At 47.5% G+C, this 20,684-nt stretch overlaps 9 protein-coding genes across 9 annotated transcripts; 3 read left to right on the forward strand and 6 right to left on the reverse strand.

The window, feature by feature from the left end:
* Positions 1 to 939: 939 nt before the first annotated feature.
* EV420DRAFT_1661323 (uncharacterized protein) lies at positions 940 to 2,175 on the forward strand (the record flags this gene model as incomplete). The annotated part of the gene is made up of 4 exons (XM_060478921.1): positions 940 to 1,001; positions 1,051 to 1,351; positions 1,403 to 1,432; positions 1,486 to 2,175. The coding sequence occupies 4 exons, from the start codon at positions 940 to 942 to the stop codon at positions 1,738 to 1,740; spliced, it is 648 nt and encodes a 215-aa protein (XP_060339555.1). The 3' UTR covers positions 1,741 to 2,175.
* On the reverse strand, positions 2,006 to 2,410 carry EV420DRAFT_1634184 (uncharacterized protein; the record flags this gene model as incomplete). The annotated part of the gene is made up of 2 exons (XM_060476283.1): positions 2,006 to 2,139; positions 2,185 to 2,410. The coding sequence occupies 2 exons, from the start codon at positions 2,408 to 2,410 to the stop codon at positions 2,006 to 2,008; spliced, it is 360 nt and encodes a 119-aa protein (XP_060339556.1).
* A 912-nt stretch (positions 2,411 to 3,322) lies between these two features.
* Positions 3,323 to 3,825, reverse strand: EV420DRAFT_1472930 (uncharacterized protein; the record flags this gene model as incomplete). The annotated part of the gene is made up of 2 exons (XM_060469093.1): positions 3,323 to 3,616; positions 3,676 to 3,825. The coding sequence occupies 2 exons, from the start codon at positions 3,823 to 3,825 to the stop codon at positions 3,323 to 3,325; spliced, it is 444 nt and encodes a 147-aa protein (XP_060339557.1).
* A 673-nt stretch (positions 3,826 to 4,498) lies between these two features.
* EV420DRAFT_1634186 (Tautomerase/MIF) lies at positions 4,499 to 5,073 on the reverse strand (the record flags this gene model as incomplete). The annotated part of the gene is made up of 5 exons (XM_060476284.1): positions 4,499 to 4,571; positions 4,626 to 4,729; positions 4,790 to 4,897; positions 4,954 to 4,992; positions 5,041 to 5,073. The coding sequence occupies 5 exons, from the start codon at positions 5,071 to 5,073 to the stop codon at positions 4,499 to 4,501; spliced, it is 357 nt and encodes a 118-aa protein (XP_060339558.1).
* Positions 5,074 to 5,652: 579 nt separating this feature from the next.
* EV420DRAFT_1742342 (major facilitator superfamily domain-containing protein) lies at positions 5,653 to 8,095 on the reverse strand. Its single transcript, XM_060480041.1, has 14 exons — positions 7,975 to 8,095; positions 7,561 to 7,907; positions 7,478 to 7,504; positions 7,390 to 7,418; positions 7,286 to 7,334; positions 7,153 to 7,230; positions 7,014 to 7,098; positions 6,499 to 6,957; positions 6,249 to 6,441; positions 6,143 to 6,200; positions 6,056 to 6,087; positions 5,988 to 6,005; positions 5,845 to 5,924; positions 5,653 to 5,791 (listed from the first exon to the last, which is right to left on the reverse strand). Exons 2-14 carry the CDS (start codon positions 7,740 to 7,742, stop codon positions 5,726 to 5,728), a joined length of 1,356 nt encoding a protein of 451 aa, XP_060339559.1. The 5' UTR covers positions 7,743 to 7,907; positions 7,975 to 8,095; the 3' UTR covers positions 5,653 to 5,725.
* A 512-nt stretch (positions 8,096 to 8,607) lies between these two features.
* EV420DRAFT_1661349 (Cys/Met metabolism PLP-dependent enzyme-domain-containing protein) lies at positions 8,608 to 10,800 on the forward strand (the record flags this gene model as incomplete). Its single annotated transcript, XM_060478922.1, has 16 exons — positions 8,608 to 8,627; positions 8,682 to 8,797; positions 8,852 to 8,867; positions 8,920 to 8,968; positions 9,019 to 9,146; positions 9,200 to 9,218; positions 9,271 to 9,289; positions 9,344 to 9,498; positions 9,548 to 9,602; positions 9,660 to 9,701; positions 9,752 to 9,817; positions 9,865 to 9,992; positions 10,046 to 10,164; positions 10,216 to 10,412; positions 10,473 to 10,573; positions 10,630 to 10,800. The coding sequence occupies 16 exons, from the start codon at positions 8,608 to 8,610 to the stop codon at positions 10,696 to 10,698; spliced, it is 1,299 nt and encodes a 432-aa protein (XP_060339560.1). The 3' UTR covers positions 10,699 to 10,800.
* A 151-nt stretch (positions 10,801 to 10,951) lies between these two features.
* On the forward strand, positions 10,952 to 12,854 carry EV420DRAFT_1634189 (uncharacterized protein; the record flags this gene model as incomplete). Its single annotated transcript, XM_060476285.1, has 17 exons — positions 10,952 to 11,039; positions 11,096 to 11,114; positions 11,170 to 11,242; positions 11,305 to 11,318; positions 11,369 to 11,423; positions 11,481 to 11,524; positions 11,573 to 11,617; positions 11,672 to 11,706; positions 11,763 to 11,809; positions 11,865 to 11,952; positions 12,008 to 12,072; positions 12,134 to 12,234; positions 12,291 to 12,407; positions 12,459 to 12,505; positions 12,555 to 12,561; positions 12,604 to 12,751; positions 12,801 to 12,854. 17 exons carry the CDS (start codon positions 10,952 to 10,954, stop codon positions 12,852 to 12,854), a joined length of 1,047 nt encoding a protein of 348 aa, XP_060339561.1.
* Positions 12,855 to 15,291: 2,437 nt separating this feature from the next.
* EV420DRAFT_1258756 (endo-1,4-beta xylanase) lies at positions 15,292 to 16,542 on the reverse strand (the record flags this gene model as incomplete). The annotated part of the gene is made up of 5 exons (XM_060466912.1): positions 15,292 to 15,365; positions 15,417 to 15,786; positions 15,841 to 15,980; positions 16,085 to 16,310; positions 16,333 to 16,542. Coding segments are annotated over 5 exons (1,020 nt in total), but the record flags the coding sequence as incomplete, so codon positions are not given.
* Positions 16,543 to 18,709: 2,167 nt separating this feature from the next.
* Positions 18,710 to 20,612, reverse strand: EV420DRAFT_1634191 (uncharacterized protein; the record flags this gene model as incomplete). Its single annotated transcript, XM_060476286.1, has 18 exons — positions 18,710 to 18,763; positions 18,813 to 18,960; positions 19,013 to 19,019; positions 19,069 to 19,115; positions 19,167 to 19,283; positions 19,335 to 19,435; positions 19,497 to 19,561; positions 19,616 to 19,627; positions 19,679 to 19,703; positions 19,759 to 19,805; positions 19,862 to 19,896; positions 19,950 to 19,994; positions 20,043 to 20,086; positions 20,143 to 20,197; positions 20,253 to 20,266; positions 20,329 to 20,401; positions 20,456 to 20,474; positions 20,531 to 20,612. 18 exons carry the CDS (start codon positions 20,610 to 20,612, stop codon positions 18,710 to 18,712), a joined length of 990 nt encoding a protein of 329 aa, XP_060339563.1.
* Positions 20,613 to 20,684: the final 72 nt, after the last annotated feature.

The raw sequence follows: 20,684 nt of genomic DNA on the forward strand, positions 1-20,684 counted from the left end.
GCTCTGCAAGGGCTAGATCACTCCGGTTGGATGGTGTCAACCTCCACGTGACCTTTGTATCTTCATGAAGGTGGTGGGGAGGATTTGTCATTCAGGGAGATTGGCCTCTTGGACAAGGTCCTCGAGGAGGGCAGTTCACTATACAGGACTCCCCTGCTCAAGTGCTGAATGTGTCCCAACACAGCAAGGATACTTGTGGAGACCGGGCTTTCTCAAGATGAGCTTCACATCGTATATATACACAGAGCACCAGCATCATCAGAAGCAGGGACTGTGGAAGCTCCTGCTGAAGCAAAAGAATGGCAAATCTGGGACAAGCGTTTTCTAGGGACGATCCAACCGGTGCAGAGTCTATTTGACCCAGAGTACAACGAGCCATTCCGGGTGTATTTGGGGGTGACGATTCTCATGGCGATCACAGAACAGATTGGCAGCGACAAGAAAGCCTTGCACATGGGGAAGTGGGGCAGCCTTCCAGGTGTGCTAGCATGGTTGAAAAGCTGGACTAGTTTACACAAGGTTGAAATCTTTGAATGTTCTCAAAAGACGTTTGAGCACTACTTCAGCTTTTGGAAAAAGGTACAGTCACTCGGACACTATCTCAGTGCCTATGATTTCGGTGATGAGGTCAAGCCACAGGACCGGCAGCAGTGGGAGATGTTGGAAACAATTGCTACCTGGCAAGGTCTGCCATCTCGGGCAGATACTTTGACAACGAACCCATTGACAGAGGAGGAGCTCTTTCATGTCAAACAACCCCTCTCCCTTTCACATGCTGAATTGCTTTTTAAGAACGTACTGCCCAAAAACTAGTATTTAGTCTCAAATACATATTGAAATTATGGTTATTTTATCCGGTGGGCAACAGCCGTCACAGAGATCAGGCACGGAGGCTCGTTCTTATAGGGGCGAACCTCTCTTTTCCTGCCACAACGAATCATGCTTCCCAGTATGCAAGCTGTCGTTGATCTGACCCAACAACAAGGAAGGCAACTTACGCGGTATGTTGTCTTTCGGTGCCAGTTACAACATTCTGACTGGATCCCACAGTGCTATTGGTCACTTCAGAGGGATCCCAACGATTGAAGTCGACATCATTCCAAACTTCATAGTTCTTCTTCATCCCAGCCATCCCGTAGAAGACTTCGCGAGGTATCAAATTGTTTTGGAGGGGCTTGAAAACTTGTTGAAGACTTATGTGCTGCAGACAGGGCACACACACATCGACTGGAACTCTGCTGTCCTCTATAGACATGGAGTTTCCGTGCTTGAATGGACTTCCTTGCGTTACGAGATGTTGTATGTGGCAGCATTTCCTCACGTTACACTAGACACATCCTCTCGTATACAGGTAAGCAGCACCATCCTTGAGTCCGACTTTGACTAATACTGTGGACCCCAGTTCTTCTGCAAAATTTGGGTGACACCCTTGGTATGTGGGCATGATCCGGCATCCAGTGTCTGCCATCTAACCATGATATCCAGCTGCCGAATGTAGGAAGGGTGGTTTTCCTGCTGCCGATGAATTGTCGCTCCAGAGGATGCATTATCAACATGGATTTTGAACTTTCCGACGTCCTGGAGGCCATGGCAGTCATGACCGATGCTGATGAGGATACGTATGAGTTTCAGCTGAGCCACAACTGGCTCCATGCAGAACTGCTCACAGCTGTCGAATTGGCAAGTGCAGGAACCGTGAACGATGATCTCTTAGATGAAGCAGAGTTATTATTGCCTTGATGGCTTTGCCTTCATATAGTAGAACAGAAGAACCGGTTTCTCAGGTGAACGGTCAGACCTTCCAGTCTGTCACGTCACAATAGGAATGATATTCTAACATGGCAGTTCTTGAATCGGCTGACTAGATTACATAAACATCACCCTCCGTAGAGGTGTTACATGTCACACCAGTGTGTCTGTCACATCACAACACTGAGAATCGACCTCATCCCCGCTGGTGGGCCAATATGGCATTCAGAGTCTCTAAGCCATGAATCCAGCACACTCAATGGGCCTCCCAGGTATTGCTTGCCATTCCTGGACTGGTAGCCATAGTTTGGTTTAGAACATCAACCTCTGCAGGGCTGAGGGGGCAGGCAGGGGCCTCGCAAGGCACATACGCCAAAGATTGGGTGGGTACTGTAACATGAATGTGTGCTCGGCCGGTTGAAGAAGACAACTCACGATTGACAGGTAGTGGTGCATCCCCATGGCCGTCCTGAAGGTGAGCTAGCACATCGGGGGTAAGAGCCTGATGATGCTGTTGTAGTAGAGTAAGGATCTCCTGATTGACACCCATGTTAGGGACAGCTGCAAGTGGATCCACAACCAGGGGGTCTGTCGGCATGATGTGCTCGAGGCCACGAAAGCCATCCATGAGCTGACTTTCCAACCACATATTGTTAGGCATCTCGGATCGCTTACCCTGCAATGGAATCTTGTGATGATTCCATTCATCCGCCCACTGGTGGGCAGCCTCGTCTATATCGGCAAGAAACAGGTGATGGACCAACCAGATATGTGCCGAATTTTCGTGGTCCAGACCGTAGCTAGCCTCGAGCTCCGTGAAGAATTCGTGCCAGCGATCGGCCCAACTTCTGGAAGTCTCTACCCACATTCGCTCTCCTCTCGTATTATAAACTGAGCTATGGTACTCATTATCAATACAGGACAATCTTGAGCTACTGAATCCACTCACCGGCCCCAAATGTATGCGTTGCTCAATACTCCTCAATAATTCTCCATCCACTGAGCCGCATACAGGTTTTCAACACCGTGGTCACCACATAAGCGTATGGGAACCCCCCAGACAAGTGTTGCATCAATGAAAACCATGAGGACAATGTATGGTCAGTTGGAGTTGCTTGCTCTGATGTTGACCACGACACGTGTTTTCCCATCAACAAATATGTGGAGGACAATTTTCCACCGAATCAGGCCTAGAACTTGATGATTAGTAGATGATAAAAGTGACCATGGGTGGAAACGGATGGTGATTTCCATCATGGTGCCACATGGAGTTGGCGCCAGGGACACTGTAGTTGGTCCTGGCTGTGGGTCACCTGCCAGATTTCAGTGGCAGGCCTTGGACGCGTTTCCTTGAGGCTTCGACACGTTGTCGAGAGACACGATGACCTAGCCTACCCAACACCGACTTGATTTGCTGACACCCATAGCCAGGACAACATTGAAGGATCTCTTCAACCTCTTTATCCAGCTCCTCGTCAGACAGGTCAGCCATCTGCAGTCTTGTAGGGGTGTGGATTGTGTATTCTTGGCCATGTTCATCAATGAGGATTTGGAAGGGCGCGTTTCTGGGCTCTCAGAGGCCATTGCTTTCCTGATGACGGCTGACAGTGTGGGGGCAAACGTCAAAGAGATCAGTGATGCGAGGGGGGGAGCGATGGCTCTCCATGAGCACCCCCAAAATGGTAGGATTTATATCGGCAGGTGGACGTCCTCTCCGTCCCGTGTATACCTTGGATCGTGGCTGGAGGAGGGGAGCGTGCTTCGGAGGATCCTTGGAGATGAACAATTCTGAAGTTAATGAAGTCCTCATCGCGAGAAGTCCAGCATTGATGATCGCAACATAGTCATCTGAGAAGTAGACTTGGGCCTGTGGTATGCAAATATTAATCAAAGAATAAGGTGTTGATGATAATTATTGCGACAGACCTCTGTCCAATACTGTTCCCAATAGGCAACCTCGTTGAGTTGCAGCTGAATTCGGTGGAGGTCGCCATTGCCAGCCTGAAGAACCTGATTGACCGAATGGCAAAGCTCTGACCAAGACCTATTGACACGCTCGATTTGAGCCGTAGTCATGGTTGAGGTTTGAGTTGAAGTTCGGATTCGTGGTGGTGCGAAACGGGTTTATAAACAAAAATAATCAAAATAATCAAAATAGCAAAAAAAACAAAAAAACAAAAAAAAACAAGGCATTTATAGAAGGGGTATCAAGGAGAATGGCGCCAAAATGAGTGTATGTTGCCCGGTCATGCTCGCGGTCGGCTGGGTAGGCATTGTGAATGCCCATTGACACCTCTCCATGAGGCAACCTCAGATGACCTCATGAAATCTCGCAAGATCCCACGGGGCCTCACGAGATCTCGCACGACCGCACGAGATCCCGTGAGATCCCGGAATATTGTCCAGGAATTCCAAGCATAGCTAATACGGGCATAGCTTGGAAAGGAGACATCTGTTGAAATACCAAATGCGCCGTGCTTCCAACGGCCACCCCTCCTTTCCGTAGTATATTTTCTAAATTTAGCATTAGTATATAAAGTAGGATACCTTGTAATCGAGCCCCTCGCATGTTTGCGAGGGTTCCCTGCTAATCCCGGAGTCCCGCTTATCTGAGCTGAACAGCGTACTCCAACAACATCAATCCAATTCAATCAAAGTCCTGGAGACTGCCTATTTCTCAGCCCGGCGAAGGCATAGACGCCAAAATGATATTGAATGTGGTTCCCTTGTATCTGAAACGCCCCAAAAATCAATCTTCGATATCTCCCACACGAATCCAGAAAACATACCCAAGACGGTCTGCTCCTGGATCATTGAAAATGCTGAAAGGTGCAGACCATTAATACTTTCGGCTCTATTTTCTGATGAACACCTACATGCTTCCCCGGTCATTCGGAATTCCGAGCTCTTTCGCAAAGAACTCAAAGAAGCCTTGGCTAAAACCAGCATTTTTATCCGTTGGGATACCCAATACCGTGAGCTGAAGTATAAGCATATCATCAGCCCGGTATCTAACTGACCTACACACAGTAATACGTACCACATTCATGGTAAAAGTAGGGTCATATGTGCCGCGGAAGATCATGCTCTCGTCGTACTTGTATGTCACTGTGACATATTTTGTCATTCCAAGGATCTCAGCGCTTTTCTGAGGGAGAAATAAGTCAGAGGATATAAATCCGAGGACAACTGGGTCAATAAAACCTGGGACAAGGCAGTTGTGAATGCTTTCGCATCCGGGACCTTCGGAAGGGGTCAAGCTCGAGTGATCGAGATGAAAACAGAGTTCACCTTGACATTGGTAGTGAGCTCGATGATTGGCATTGTGAGTCAAAGAGGGTAGATGATTTGGAGTTCTGACTGGTCAGATAGGGAATGAAGGCCAATTCATCCAGCCATTTATACGTTTCACAGCGAAACTTAAGATGTGGTCCTCAGGACAAGAAATGGGACATCTTCGAATGGGGTCCGTCTAGGAGCGAAATTTCATTGGTAGATAAAAGTATCTCTCAGGTGAGATTGATATATCATGCTTGAAGGTCTCGGCGTCAGTGCGACGTAAATTTGCTGTAAATCTGCTGAATACAACCTGGTCACGATGTTGATGGAGAGTGGTAGTTTTCCCGCCGCGAGTCACCTACTCAATTAACCAAGAGACGGACACCGCCCGATCACGATGCTGATGAACGGTACGCGCCTAGATAATACTTTGAGAAGCCACGATACGTATGCTATAAACACCTACCACCAACAGCACATCAAAATCAATTCCCTATTAGAAGAACGCAAAATTATGCACCCTGGAAGTGCCTGTGGCTGCTATCACAAGCGTAAAAACCAGAAGAATGAACCTAGGGGGTAAGTGGATCGGGAATTGATGTTCAACCGTGCGGTACACGGCGTCTGGTAAGTACTAAACTGATCTTCTATTAACGCAGAGACATCTCAATTTAATTCTAGACGACATCATCAGCTTCTACTTACTCCGTCGAGAAAGGACTTGAACAAGCGCCAGAGTCAAACCACTGACAACGCAGCATATCTAGTAATGAAGGTATCAGAAGCTGAGGACGCCAGAAGGGAATATAAGTTTACCCCACTGAATAGCACAGGTCGTAGCCACCGCGTCTGCCCGGTATATTCATCAGTAACTAGGGCGCCGCTAATGGGAGGTCCTGGGAAAACGAAAGTACATGTTTTAGTAATCGTTGGCTTCAGACGACAATCAATATTCCTACCAATCATTCCTCCGACAGCTAGAAACTAATTTGAATATATTCAGATATTCACATAGAGGGTTGCTTACCTGCAATGCCAATACATACCCCGAGTCGTGCCCTATGAATACGAGGTTAAGATGTACTAATACTAAAGGAGAAACAGATATGCCCACCCGATTTCCGAGACATTCTTCGTGAGGTATGCAATCATCGGGCCAAGAAGAGAAATCACTGTAATACCGTTTAATAGCAGCCGAATTGAAGGGATAAATGACCTGCCAGCGCCTGAGAAGAACCCATAGAGGACAGCGAAAACCATTATCGAGGCCGGGTTTGTAATGGCGACCCAAGCAAAAATAAGCACCCCACATGCAACAGCACATGGGATAATCGAGCTGAAGACGCCAATACGGTCGACAGTAATCGTTGGCATGACACGTCCAAAGGCACCTGCGCCATTCAAGAGCGCGATCTGTGAGGACAAGGTGATAAGTTTGAAATGACAACATCAATAGTATGACCGCCCTACCGTATAGAATGCCAGATTTTCGTTTACGCCATGTTCAATGGCATTCAACTGGAGATAAAAAGTAGGGAAATAGACTCCTAAGAAGAGAATAAAGTTTCCCGCAATGGCGATAAGATATGCTTTGTCGGTGAAGAAGTGTCTCCAATAAGCCACCTGCTTAGCGAAGCTTACATCTCCAAGGCGTGGTGGCAAACGAGTCGTCATCAGTGCGTTTGCCAGTATCAGCAATCCAAGATTAAAGAACGCGCTGATCCGCACACCCCAACGGAAACCGATAGATCCATGAAAGAACCGGTTCAACATGATAGGGTGGACAAGACCGCCAATGGATGATCCAGATCCAACAATGCCCATGACGAGGGACCGACGTTTCTTGAAATGATGCGAAACGATTCCAAGCGCGGGAACATAAACGATCCCGACGGCTATGCCCAATCCAATACCTTGCGCAAGAAAGATCTGAGGCGCCATGAGTATCGACAAGAGGTTTAGAAGAACCTCAGTCAAATACTTACTTGCCAAAATTGCTGCTCTTGGGTGAGGGACGTCATGAAGAGGCAAAATACGAGTAAGGCCGACCCTGCGAGCATGACAGGCCGGCTATTATCAAGTCTAAAAGAGAGTACAGGGGCATTACGAGGAAGTTGAACTTACAAGTGTCCCTGATCCATGGCAAAACCTGAATATATGCCTAATGACCCCAGACCCAGTATTTGAACGCTACCTATCCAACTTGGACATGTCAGAGAAAGCGGAACACCGGGAAAAGTGACGGAAGACATCGCACCTAATCCTTGAAGACGAATGGTCGCTCAAAAATTCACGGACATAGTAATCTGGGGTTGTACAGTGTCAACTCGGATTTGGGGTAGAGGTCTTCAGTCAATCTACCTTCGTATACACCATAGCAATTGACGTAACTGCCATATTTCCGTTGTTGAGTTTTAACAAACACCGACCGAAATGCTAAAGAACGGACCCTGAAGAACAAAAGACGACGAGAAACCTAGGAGGAGAGGTATGAGCCTTTTTAGGAGACACCCTGAGGAAAGATTGACATACGCGCCAACAACAGTCATCCATGCCCTCAACCCGCCATCGGGGACGTCGTGAGCATGTACTGTATGTAATTCTGTATTTTCGTCCTTTGAAGTTGTCATTCCGTCCGGAGAAACTTTTGCAGTAGCCACCGATAGCTGGGATTTCGGTGTAGAGGTGTGTTCAAGTTCTTGGTCGGTAGGCATTCTGGAATGAAGCCGTGCTGAGAGGCAATGAATAGTCCAGAAACTAGAGCATGCTGTACCCAACAGGGTGATGCCCGAAATGATTCAGCGTGTGGGTCGATCTCTCACGGTGCAGATTCCTGTAGTGGAGATCGTAAAATGGAAGGAAGCTCATCACGCAAACAGCTGAAAGTTGATCCCATCAAGAATGAAACAAATATGAATCACCGAAAGGTAAGGAACAATACAGTACCATAATCAAGGCCCTCGGTAGCTCAGAGTTGGAGAATATCATCAGAAATCGAAGAAAAATAAAGCGGGCGAGGGATCAAGAATGTGAGCGTTGCGGGTATGTCGGATGATGACGAACTTATACAACCGAATGCTAAAAATAACTTGAAAGGTACGGAATAAGGGACGCACCGAAGCGGCGAGGCGCAGGGTTACATAATACATATGGAACAGGGCCGAACAATGATGAAGCACCTCTTTGCGGCTCTCTCTCATCTTCTTCGACCCTATCAAACTTTCAACTGTATGGACCCATCGTATTTATCGATATCGGCAACTTTTCAAGTCTCCAACATCAGCCTGTGTGAACCGTATGCATCAGATCAAGGCGACTCGTCAAGCCTCTGATGCTTAGGCTTCCTTGGAACACATCGAGTCAAACTTTCAACTGTGTGAACCACCGTACTTATCGATATCACGGCGGCTCGTTAAGTCTCCGGAGTGTTGCTGCGGATCTAGTACCGCGACCCCAAAGACTCCTAGGTATCCACGTCGATTTCAAAGTACTAACCATTCCAACGGACCAACTAAGTGCGCGCATTTACCTCTTCCCCTTTAACGGCCCTTTCAGGCAGAGACCGTTCACTCTTCAAACATGACCAGCTGCTTTTACAAGTGCGTCCCCCCTTAAACGTAACACTTGAGGAGCTCATTGACGTCTTCCCGTAGAGAACCCGAATTTGATACGCTTCAGCTACATGCTGGCCACGAACCTGGACGTAGCATGAATGCAAGAGCCGTACCAATTTACGCGTCCACAAGCTTCTGTTTTGACAACACAGCACGTCATTTGATCACGTCTTGTTCTGTACTGAAGAACAAAAACTAGCAAAGCGAAGGACTCTTTGGAGTAAAGTATGGACCTAACTCAAACTTCCGTTACCCTCAACGCTGACCTAGAGGATAGTACTGGCTCGAATGGGTTTGTGTATTCTCGTATATCCAATCCTACTGTCGTGCGTATGAGGCCCTGCGTCATGGTCGCCATCTTGATCGATCTTTGTAGGACGTCTGTGAGAAACGTATCGCCTCCCTTGAGGGTGGCATGTCCGCTATCGCCACAGCGTCTGGAATGTCCGCCCAGTTTGTCGCCCTCTTAACTCTGGCTAGTGCAGGCGACAACATCGTTTCCTCGTAGGTCAATATCATTAGTAGAATAATGCTTTGACACACGAACTGTCCTGTAGTTCATTCCTCTATGGTGGCGTAAGGACCAAGCATATCATCTCTCTGTCCAAAAACTGACCTCCGTCCGAAGAGCCAGAACCAACTCAAAGGTGCATATATTTGGTATATCTTCACAACAACTTTCTCATGTCAATAATGGATAGTTATATTCAAGAAATTTGGCGTCCAAGTCAGATTTGTCAGCACTGACATCGTAGAAGACTATGCCGCACTCATCGACAGCAAGACGAAAGCGATTTACACCGAATCTATCAGTAATCCGACATTCCTTGTTGCACCTATCCAGGAATTGGCTGAGGTACATCTTTCACCACCATTACGTTGCAAGTATCCTAACGTCTCGAAAGCTTGCGCACAGTCACCACCTTCCACTCGTAGTCGATAATACTCTTGGTATGGGTGGTAGGTCCCTCGTTAGTATATGCAATATGCTCTCCTGATAATGGAGACATAACGCAGGATATCTCTTTCGCCCCATTGATTACGGCGCAGATATAGTCGGTATGAGCCTCCCCTATCACGCATCATCTTCATTTGAACCTTCCTCCTAGTACAAAGCGCGACAAAATGGATCGGCGGACACGGAACGACAATCGCAGGTGTCCTTGTTGACTCAGGTATTTGAAGTGGCACCGATATACACCGGGTTTAACAGAAGATGCAGGCCGTTTTGACTGGAAAGCAGCTTCACACCGATTTCCGGGATTTAACACACCCTCTGAAGGATTCCACAACGTAATCTACGCAGACCTTGGGAACGACAAGGCATTTACTGCCAAAGCTCGTTCAGAGGTATGTCTTAGTCCTAAATGTACAAATGTATGACTAACAGACAGCTCTGGCAGATGCTCCGTGACATGGGTCCTGCATTAAATCCCTTTGCAGCCTTTCTTCTGTTGCAAGGTATTGAGACGCTAAGTTTACGGGCTGAGCGTCATTGCGAGAATGCTATGCGGCTCGCAAAGTAAACAGATGTAATCATGCTCTCGAAGAGTAAACTCACGTCTGGTTTTAGATTCCTGGACGCTCATCCCAAGGTTAGCTGGGTATCATACTTGGGATTGAATTCACACCCTAGTCATCTTCGAGCGAAATCTTTGTTGCGCCCTGGTCTATTCGGCGGCGTCCTGTGCTTTGGCGTCAAGGGAGGTGCCGAAGCATCAAAGATATTCATAAACAATCTAAGATTAGCCAGTCACTTGGCGAATATCGGTAGGTCTCGACTACTTATTTCCTTATCAGTCATGGACTAGACTGACCTTTGTGTTGTAGGAGATACGAAGACGCTTGTAATTCAACCGGCAGCCACGACACACATTCAGTCATCAGATGAAGAACAACTCTCGATTGGCGTGACTGGTGATCTCATTCGAGTAAGTGAATTGGTTCCTGGGCGGCTCAAGTTCCGTGGTGTTTAATTGAGTCGTAGGTGTCCGTCGGCATCGAAGCTATCAGCGACATCATCGCGGACTTTGAGGGAGCATTAAACAATTTGTGACCCAGATATAGCCACCAGTGTACAACATAATATCATCATTGAGATCACATCAACTCTAAGCCACGCGGAATATCCTGTTCTCCTACACGTAGGATGATCACCATCAAGTTCAGCTAATATTATAATTGATGTGTTTTGTGACGCGTGAGTAACATTGTCGTTCCTTAGGACTCGGGGTGCCATATTAAAGAAGGAACAACAGGTTGGGCGGGACTTTCATTCACTGGTAACCCCCTCCCTCCCGAGTAACACTATGAGCCTCAATACAAGTGATACCAGCCCTCCCGGCGCTGCATGGGATGGGTACGATATGGAAGCCATATTCTCCCCTTTCTACTGGGGTAAGGAATTGACCGTCGCTCGCGGCATAATTTATACTCATAGATGTCACCTATAGGGACTGTTATCTCCTTAGTGTCCGTAGTGTCTCCCCGCCCCAGAACGTCTTTCTCATCTTGTTGATTTGTACAGTTTGTCAGGAATCACCTTTCTTCAGGCCTATACCTATTTCCCGAGCAAAGATAGGCGCTCTGTTCAGACTGTCGTATGTCTAATTCTCTTCCCTCTATTCCAGCTACCGTCCCTGAAAATCCCTCCGTCTTCCAGGCCGCGGTCATGATGTCTGTATTTTAATTAGCTCTCTTCGCCCCTTTAACCGACCCTCATTTAGCGTCCTCGATATTGCCTCCACCGCTCTGTGTGCCAAAGGGATGTATATCTACTTTGTAGGTTTCCATATTGTTGTAGTCGATTTATCAGCTGAACTTACGCATTGGTAATAGGTTCCCCACTTCGGTTCGATGCTGCCGCTCCAAACGCTCACTCCGTATGTGGAGTTGTGGAGACCGTTGAGTGAATACTGACCTTTCTGTAGGACTATCGCCTCTGAATGTTATCTCGCCGTGATTATCACTTTCCTGTAAGTCATGCCCAGTTCAACTTAATCTCCTCTCGTTCATCGGCACTTTGCTAGTTCGCAGCTCTACTTTGCCTGGCAAATCTGGACAGGTGAGTCCCGCGTTTTGTCTACATCAACATCTCCTCCCTTTGCTGATGCCTATCAGTGAGCAAGGACCGTAGTATGTTCAAGTATGTCATGTCGGGGCTAGTTGTACGTGGCCGGGGTTCGTTCCTCATTGTTTTAGCTGACATCTTGGGGTATTTAGGTCCTCTTCGGTATCGTTGCCTTTGGTAAGCATCTCCCTTACATCACAGAGAAAGCTGAGCTCATTGGCATGGCAGTTGGAGGGATATGTTCGTACCTCCCGTATGAATTCAGCCGAACATCTTGACCTGAAGTAAATCACAGCATGCGCTACGTTCATGATCATCGACAAGATGTACATTCTTATGAACCGCAGCGACCGTTTCACTGTACGTCATTTGGAGCGTCGTGTTACGGAGCGTGTGGATCAATACTTCTATATTTTTGTAGATTGCCGTTGGGATAGCTAAGGGTGCTGCCGCGGTGTCAGATGCGATTGCTACGGTTGCACTGTGTTACTCCCTTGGGAGTGCACGTACTGGTTTTGATCGGTGAGTTCGTCAACCCGAAGGCGTATTAGAAGCGTTCTGACAGGAAGGGGGAACAGCACGGACTCCATCATCAAAACCTTGATGGGATACGTCGTGGAGCGTGGTATATTGGTCACTCTGATTCAGACCCTGTTTCTGGTACTCTTCTTTGTCAAGCCTGGGCATCTTTTCTGGTGAGTGGATGTTCATGAGCTTGCAGTATTCAGAGCTGAGCTTCTCTGAAGGCTTTCGCTGCATGTTAATGTCACCCGTCTTTACGCCAATACCTTCTGTGAGTTCCAGCCCTCGTTGGATAATAATCATTGACTAACGCTTTGTAGTCGCCATGTAAGTCTATGTACGGTTGTCGTGTGAGCCATTGATTCACAGGCTATGGAGGCTTAACGGAAGGGAACGTCTCAAGCGCATCGGCAATCAGTCTCAAAGCACATACGTGATGTCGATGGGCATAGACAAGGCTGTCAAGCAAACTGGAGGCGAAGGCGGAATGTCATTCAACACAGTGTCAAGCCCCGAGGTAAGAGTGTACATTGTAAGAGATGTATCGCAATCTGACTTTCCTCCAGACCAGTTTGGGCTCTGTGCAGATTGAAAAGAGTACAGTCGTTGCAAGCTTCTGATACAGACCAGGCCTCGTTAAAGGATTTCTTTTTTTCTTTCTGTTTATTAAGTAGCTTGATTGTTGGCCATTGGATTCCTGTACATGGCACATGGGTGTCGCAGAGTGCGGTTACGTGCAGTGTCCTAGAGTGCGCATCATGTTACTATCTCGTCCAGAAATGGTCATATATAGTTTCGTCCATAGTTAACAACACTTACACCTGAGATATTCTAAAGAGTGGACATTCTGGACGCTGCAGTGTCCTGCAAAGATTGATCAAGGCGTCGAACTTTCATGTCAATAAGATTGAATATATGAGAATATACAAATCTATCTGAGCCTGTCCTGTCCTGTCAGCGGAATCGGTCTTGTCAAAGAGCGCTCTGATAGTTTCTGTTCTTCAACACGGAAAAAAGATATGATCAAATGACGTACCGTACCAACACAGTAAGAGCTTGTGGACGTGGGATTTGTATGGCTCTTACATCCAGGCTAGGTACAGATTCGTGTCCAGCATACAGTCGGATGCATCAGGTGCGGGAAGACATCAGCGAGCTCCTCAGGTGTTACATTGAACTCGGACACTCTTGTGAAAGCAGCCAGTCATGTAGAGTCATGTTTAGGAAGTGCGTGGAAGCTAAAGGACCAGATATGCGTATTTGGTATAAGCGATCTCCTCCGTTGGAACTGTCAAGTTGAATTCGACGTCTCATTGAGATTCCCTTGAGCCGCCGTCCTCAGGTGTCGTGTTGTTGATTTTGAACGGGATTCGGATATCGGCCCGCCACTCCATCAGCTCGGAACTAGGGTGGATCCTCTATTTTAGTACTCGCTCGCATTTAGTCTTTCAGTATTCATTCAACTTGGCGGCTTACGCCTGCCGCTGTCTCAAGTTCTTGACACTTGACATTGAGATCTCTTCTTGTGCTTCTCCGACTGTTGATATTGTTCTCAGACTCAAGTTGAACAGCCTCTGGTCATCGTATGGACCACTTTGTATTGTCCGTTATATTTGGTGCTTCATTTTTATCTCATTCCTGACAAGAATCACCTTCCAGATGCTTGTGTAACAAGCAAACTTCCATCTTACGACCGCCATGAAGCCTGCAAGGTCACCCTGGGGCCTGAGATGCCTACCTATCGTCGCCATAATGCTAGGACTACGCCCAAACTCCTAAACCATTCACTGCCTTTCTTCTGGGAATTATTCCTGTATCCTGTATCGCAATGACTCTGAAGCAAGAACACACCTCTGCGCTGAAATCCCAGCTACTAGTTGAGATTGGAGAAATACCACCGGCAGCGAGGACTAATCGTAGTCAGGGCCTGCAACAAATATGCTGTATCCGACGACATCGATAACATGATGGCTCATTTCCCACTTTCCAAGATCCCAGATCTGGGTTCGGTCGACGAGGAATCAGGCTGTCGAATAATTCGCGCCGAATGAGTCCAGCTGATGCCTTGTAGTCACTGGGTATCTTTGTCTCGTCACACATTCAATATCTGGTGAATCTGCGACTTCATACTTCTTTCCTCCACATTCTGGCTGCGATTGGAACGACGATGGCTACAGGAGGACAAAAATACTACAAGGCTAGATGAACAAGTCGACGTTCACTACCAGTTTCAAAACGGCGAACCTACTTCATCCGATCTCGGCATCCTGAGAAGGACACGTTTATGTCTGCTAGTTCTCATGTATCTGCTATATTTTCAGCCTGTTCGTTAAGAAGACGAGGAACAGAGAGAGGATAACATGTCCTTAGCTAGGGAAAGGTGCGCCTTCTTAGGGGATGAGAGGCGAAGTGAGTGATACATGGTGTCTTGCCGTTCTATCGTTCGTTCCGGTTCTTGTTTACCTGCTGACGTCTTTGCCCCGGAGCTCCAGTGTCAAATCTGGCGACAACGGCTATGGATAAGTATAATTAACAAAGAGGGTTTGTACAGAATATGACTATCCAATGAAGTTACATGCCCACGATGGACTTGACGAGAAGCAGGTGATTTTGAATGACGATTTAAGTATGAGGATATTTCTAGCAACTCATTGCTTTGGTGATCCGGACCGTTTGTAGATGCTCGTACGGTCTGCAGTTACGGAGGCTCTAATATTTTTCCTATCCCCACTCTAAGATGCCTTCGTGTGATTAGTTTTAAAGTTCAGGCTTATGTAACGGGGGAAGATGTTGAACAGACACTTCGTAGGCACGGTCCAGAGGTTCCCTAAGAGAGGAAAACTTACAGCTTTGCGAGCTGAGCTTCTTTTTACACGCCAAGGTGATATATGAACAGTGAAACCATGGGAGGAAATTAGAAGTCGGTCCGCATAGAAGGGACGAGCGGCCCGTTTGTCAATCTGGAGCAAGTGATCTTCATGGTGCTATCGAAGGTATATTGTCTCGACTTCGCTCATGTAGACAAGCCTGACTCAATTATATCTTCATTGACAGTCTTTACGAAGCAAACCCTTGCACGATGCCATCATACGCCGGCTTTGTGAGCAAATTCGCGTCCCACGGCAATGCAGCTCCCTAGAGAAAGGTAAGAATTCAGAAGTAAAGGACAGAAATCCCATGACTCGCCTGTCCAGGGAAGGTGGAAGGAATCCACGAATACTTGTCAGTGTAATCCCAAATAGTCACGCCGATGCATTTCTCCACTGCCTCGCACGTCGAGATGACCGTCTCATAGTCAGCCTTTTGTTGAGCAAGAAGTGCATCAGTTTCTGGAAGAGTCATCCGGATATCCAACTCAGTAATCGCAATTTCCACACCCAGGGCAGTGAATTGCTCGAAATTCTCTTTGAGAGTCGTAGGGACCTCTCCGACGATAAGATGTGACTGAATGCCAATACCATCGATAGGGACACCTTGAGCCTTGAGGGACTTGACGAGGTTGATCATGGCGGTGGATTTAGCACCAAGGCCTTCGATGTTATAGTCGTTGATCTTGCGATAGGAGAGTTAATTGATTGACGACGACTGAGGGTCAATTGAACGCACGTAAAGTTTGGCATTGGGGTCCGCGGCACGTGCAGCCTTCAGTGCAACTGGGACGAAAGATTCGCCCATGGTGTCGAAGAAAACGTCCGAACGCCAAGTCCCATCGTCGTTGAACGGCTCATTGATGACATCCCAGGAATCTAAATTCCTTCATTAACGATGGGAGGTTTGAGGAGTGAAACATAAACACGTACACCTAAATAATGTCCATTAGCATTATCGATCGGAAAACAGACAATGAAACCAACATACACTCTTCCAGCGTAATGTCCTACCAATGTACCGCAATGCGTTGCAACGATTTCCGTAAGTGTCGCATTGTCAAACCCACCCGAGGACACCCAACTCGGCAACTGATTGTACCACACGCAATTGTGTCCACGGAGAAGCTGACTGTTAGATGATGCAAGGTCTGCTATAACATCACCCTGCGCGAAGGTGAAAACTCCCCTGGAGGGTTCGGTCGCGTCCTGTGAACGGTATATGAATAACAGCACAAGCGGTGAAAGCTTTAGAACGTGCCCATTTCATACTGTTCCCGGGAGTAATCTGTCCGAACATGTTTCTATTACTGAGAATTGCGACGTATGGTTCATCGGTGAGTTCTGGATTGTCAGTCGCAGAGCCAAAGTAGAGCTTCCCGGCCGCAAGAGCAGCGGAATGGAGAGGAATCGTCGAGGTGGCTGTTGCCGCAGAAGCGCTGACAGACACGGTACCAGAAGCTATTCGGCGCGTAGGTCAGTCTCCGGTGAAGTGTCTGGGGTGGATTTCACCTTGGCGAGGGTACGCCTTCGGTCGGGCTTGGGCGGATGCCATGAGGGCTAAAGTCGTCAGGAAAGCAAGTTGGTTCCACATTGGTTATTAGTTCTTTGGGGGTTGGGCTTCTGCATTCTCCAGCCGAGGGAGTATATATAATGAGACTCGAGAAGCACGGGTCAAGTGGGGGAACAGTGTGACTATCAACGTCGGATGTATGTCGCTTGAATTCCGAAGAACATAAGAGACTAGCAGATGGGGCCAAATTGTGCTTACATAGTAAGAGTAGCATGACTTTCCATGCCTTTATAGTTCCCTGGGAAATTCGATACAGTTGCTAGGCTTGGGGATCAGAATGTGACCGTGTACGGAAGCCGCGAGGGATAGCAACGTCGACTTCACTTGACTAACGACGAGGGTTGAGGCTTAGAAATGGAGATGATGAGCGAAAACCTCGGCAAGGTGACGGACGGCGGCCGTTAAGGAGAGTATCATAATTCATGAATACGGCTTATTGTCGGTATATGCAACGACCACAAGAACCGGTGCGGTAGACGACAGCGGTAGTAGTCTCGCAAAGCATGGAACAGACGCATGTTTAAGATGGAGGCTGATGCTGCGGTCCAAGGTCAGGCGCTAGAAAATTCTAAAATAAGTTCGTCTATGTTTGTATACTCACCGACAAAAATACATCGTCTTCATTGCTATATTTATCGTGAGAGCAGTTTATCAGACTGAAACTTGACTTTTCCGACGGTGGTTGAAACGTATATGCACGTATTGGAACAACCAAGCACCACAACAGTCCAGGTTCTTGCGTCCCTCGCAAGGACAGTCGGGGAACCAAGGATACAAGACATTCCTGCAAGTTGCTGAAATGTACTCACAAAAACGTCGTAATGTCCTAGATAATCCGAATATTCTCTCCCAACAAGCACCCGATATACGATGTCCAGTCAGCGAGATGGAGACTTGTGGTCATGATGAACCCCAGGCATCGAATCGGAAATGAGTCTGCGGCAAAGCTGGATATTGTTGGCGAGAAGGGCTGTGAGGTCTCCGGAGTTTCAGTCAGAATGTATCCGAATACCACATTGGTAGAGCAAGAAGTTATCGAGCCGGGAGCCTAACAGTGGTTGGCTTCGAAACGAGCGGCCCGATTCTGCCGATTCAGAGCAAACACGAGTCGTCCAACTTCTGCTTATTTACCCCTCTGACCATCCCACTTCAATCGTCTAGCAGAATTTTGATTCTCTTTAGCTATCTCAAAAATCTCCTCTGGGTAAGGACTGCGACAAGTATGCTACCAGGGTTGCTCTTGAAAGTCGCCGATCCCTTGGTCCTCTTTTCGTCATTCTTTCTTCAAGAGCACTGGCTCACACAAGAGCTATCCATTTGTCTGAGGTGCTTCTGAAGACATTGCGACAACTACCTCTCCATCATTTAGCCTGTGAACTCTCTGATTATCTTTTCCGGTCCGCCTCCGTTATGCTATTCACTTCGTTGCCGGGTGTCACTTCGACCGGCCACGCGAAATTGCGCCACTTAGCTATACTGACGTTCCATCAAAAATGATAGTCGCATTTATTGGTGGGGGACGTCCTGGATCTATAGATACTTCATCAATCTTCGGGACATCTACGTGTCTTGTTCAGCGCTTGTACTGACATTACAGAGCGGCGTAGCATCGAGACCCTTTATCCTCTTGTCCTTATTCTCCCCGGCGACTCCAGCTAGTCTGATTATTTGCGTAGACCTTCGTGCTTCCTGGTTGGGAACTGGACGGACATGACATATCCCGCCTCCTTACACTGTGTGAGCGCATGTGGAAGGGACGTCCCCTCGTCTGTCATGCAACGGGATGAAAGCTTTTCGAAGTACATAGTCAGGAACATTAAGATTGTTGGGGTATTTCTGGAATATCCCCGTTGTCAGTGTATTGTAAACAACGAATGAAGCTGTATATGATCAATTCTGGGCGAGATAGTAACATAATGCGCACTCTAGGATGCTGCGCGTAACCGTACTCTGTATGCCATGTGCAGGAATGCACCGGCCAACAATCAAGCTACTCAATAAATAGGGAAAAAAAATCAACGAAGCCCGATCCTGGTCAGAAGCTTGCAACGACCGTACTCTTTTCAATCTGCACGGAACCCAAACTAGTCTGGAGGAAAGTCAGGTTGCGATACATCCCATGTAATACACCCTCTTACCTCGGCGCCCACCGTGTTGAATGACATTCCGCTTTCGCCTCCAGTTTGCTTGACAACACACGCGTGGTCCTTGTCTGTACCCATTGACATCACGTATGTGCTTTGAGACCGATTGCCTATGCGTTTGAGGCGTTCCCTTCCGTTAAGCCTTTATAGCCTGTGAATCAACGGCTCAGGCGACAACTGTTCTAAAGACTTACATGGCGACTACAAGGCATCAGTCAATGATCATTATCCAACGAATGCTGAAGCTCACAAAAGGTATTGGCGTAGAGACGGGTGACATTAACATGCAGCGAAAGCCTTCAGAGAAGCTCAGCTCTAAATATCGCAAGCTCATGAGCATCCACTCACCAGAAAAGATGCCCAGGCTTGACAAAGAAGAGTACCAGGAACAGGGTCTGAATCAGGGTTACCAGTATGCCACGCTCCACGACGTATCCCATCAAAGTTTTGATCATGGAATCTGTGCTGTTCCCACTCCTGTCAGAGCGCTACTAGCTTTCGGGTCGGCGAACTCACCGATCAAAACCGGTACGTGCACTCCCAAGGGAGTAACACAGTGCAACCGTAGCAATCGCATCTGACACCGCGGCAGCACCCTTAGCTATGCCAACGGCAATCTACAGAAATATAGAAGTCTTAACCCACAAGTTCCACAACACGACGCTCCAAATGACGTACAGTGAAACGGTCGCTGCGGTTCATAAGAATGTACATCTTGTCGATGATCATGAACGTAGCGCATGCTGTGATTACTTCAGATCAAGATATTCGGCTGAATTCATACGGGAGGTACGAACATATCCCTCCAACTGCCATGTGAGTTAGCTCAGTTTTCTCTATGATGCAGGGGAAATCCTTACCAAAAGCAACGACACCGAAGAGAATCTAAACCACCCAAGTTATCAGAGAAGCCAATGAAGAACGAACTTCGGTCACCTACAACTAGCCCCGACATAATATACTTGAACATACTACGATCCTGGCTCACTGATAGGCATCAGCGAAAGGAGGAAATTTTAATGTAGGGACAAAGTAAATCTCACCCATCCAGATTTGCCAGGCAAAGTAGAGCTGTGAGCTAGCGAAGCGTTAATGAACAGGAGGGAAATTTTTGAACTAGGCGTGATTTACAGGAAAGTAATGACCACGGCGAGATAGCATTCAGAGGCGATGGTGCTATGGAAAGATTAGTCTTCATGTAACAGTCTTCACGCCTCTACATACGGAGTGAGGGTTTGGAGCGGCAGCATTGAACCAAAATGAGGGATCTGTTGCCAATGCGTGAGTTCGTTGATAAATCAACCATAATAATGTAGAAACTCACGAAGTAGATATACATCCCTTTAGCACACAGAACGGTGGAGGCAATATCGAGTACGCTAAACGAGGGTCGGTTAAAGGGTCGAAGCTTAGGGAGCTAATTAGAATACAGACATCATGACCGCGGCCTGGAAGACGGAGGGATTTTCAGGGATGGTAGCTGGAACAGAGGGAAGAGAATTAGACATACGACAATCTGAACACCGCGCCTATCCTTGCTAGGGAAATAGGTGTAGGCCTGAAGAAATGTGATTCCCGACAAGCTGTACAAGTCCACAAGATGAGAAAGGTGGCCCTGGCAGGGGGAGACTACGCACACTAAGGAAATGACAGTCCCTGTAATTGATATCTAGGTAAGTGAATTTTGACGTGAGTGAAGGACAATCCCTTACCCCAGTAGAAAGGAGAGAATATTGCTTCCATATCGTACCCGACCCATGCAGCACCGGGAGGGCTAGTATCGCTCGCACTCATAGTTACTCTGGGAGGTTGTGGCAATAATTTGTGAATGAAAGCCTCGCCCAGTCTGTTGTACCTGCTTTAATA

Source organism: Desarmillaria tabescens (genome assembly GCF_030435595.1).
Source record: "Desarmillaria tabescens strain CCBAS 213 chromosome Unknown EV420scaffold_1, whole genome shotgun sequence".
Classification (NCBI taxonomy): Eukaryota; Fungi; Basidiomycota; class Agaricomycetes; order Agaricales; family Physalacriaceae; genus Desarmillaria; species Desarmillaria tabescens.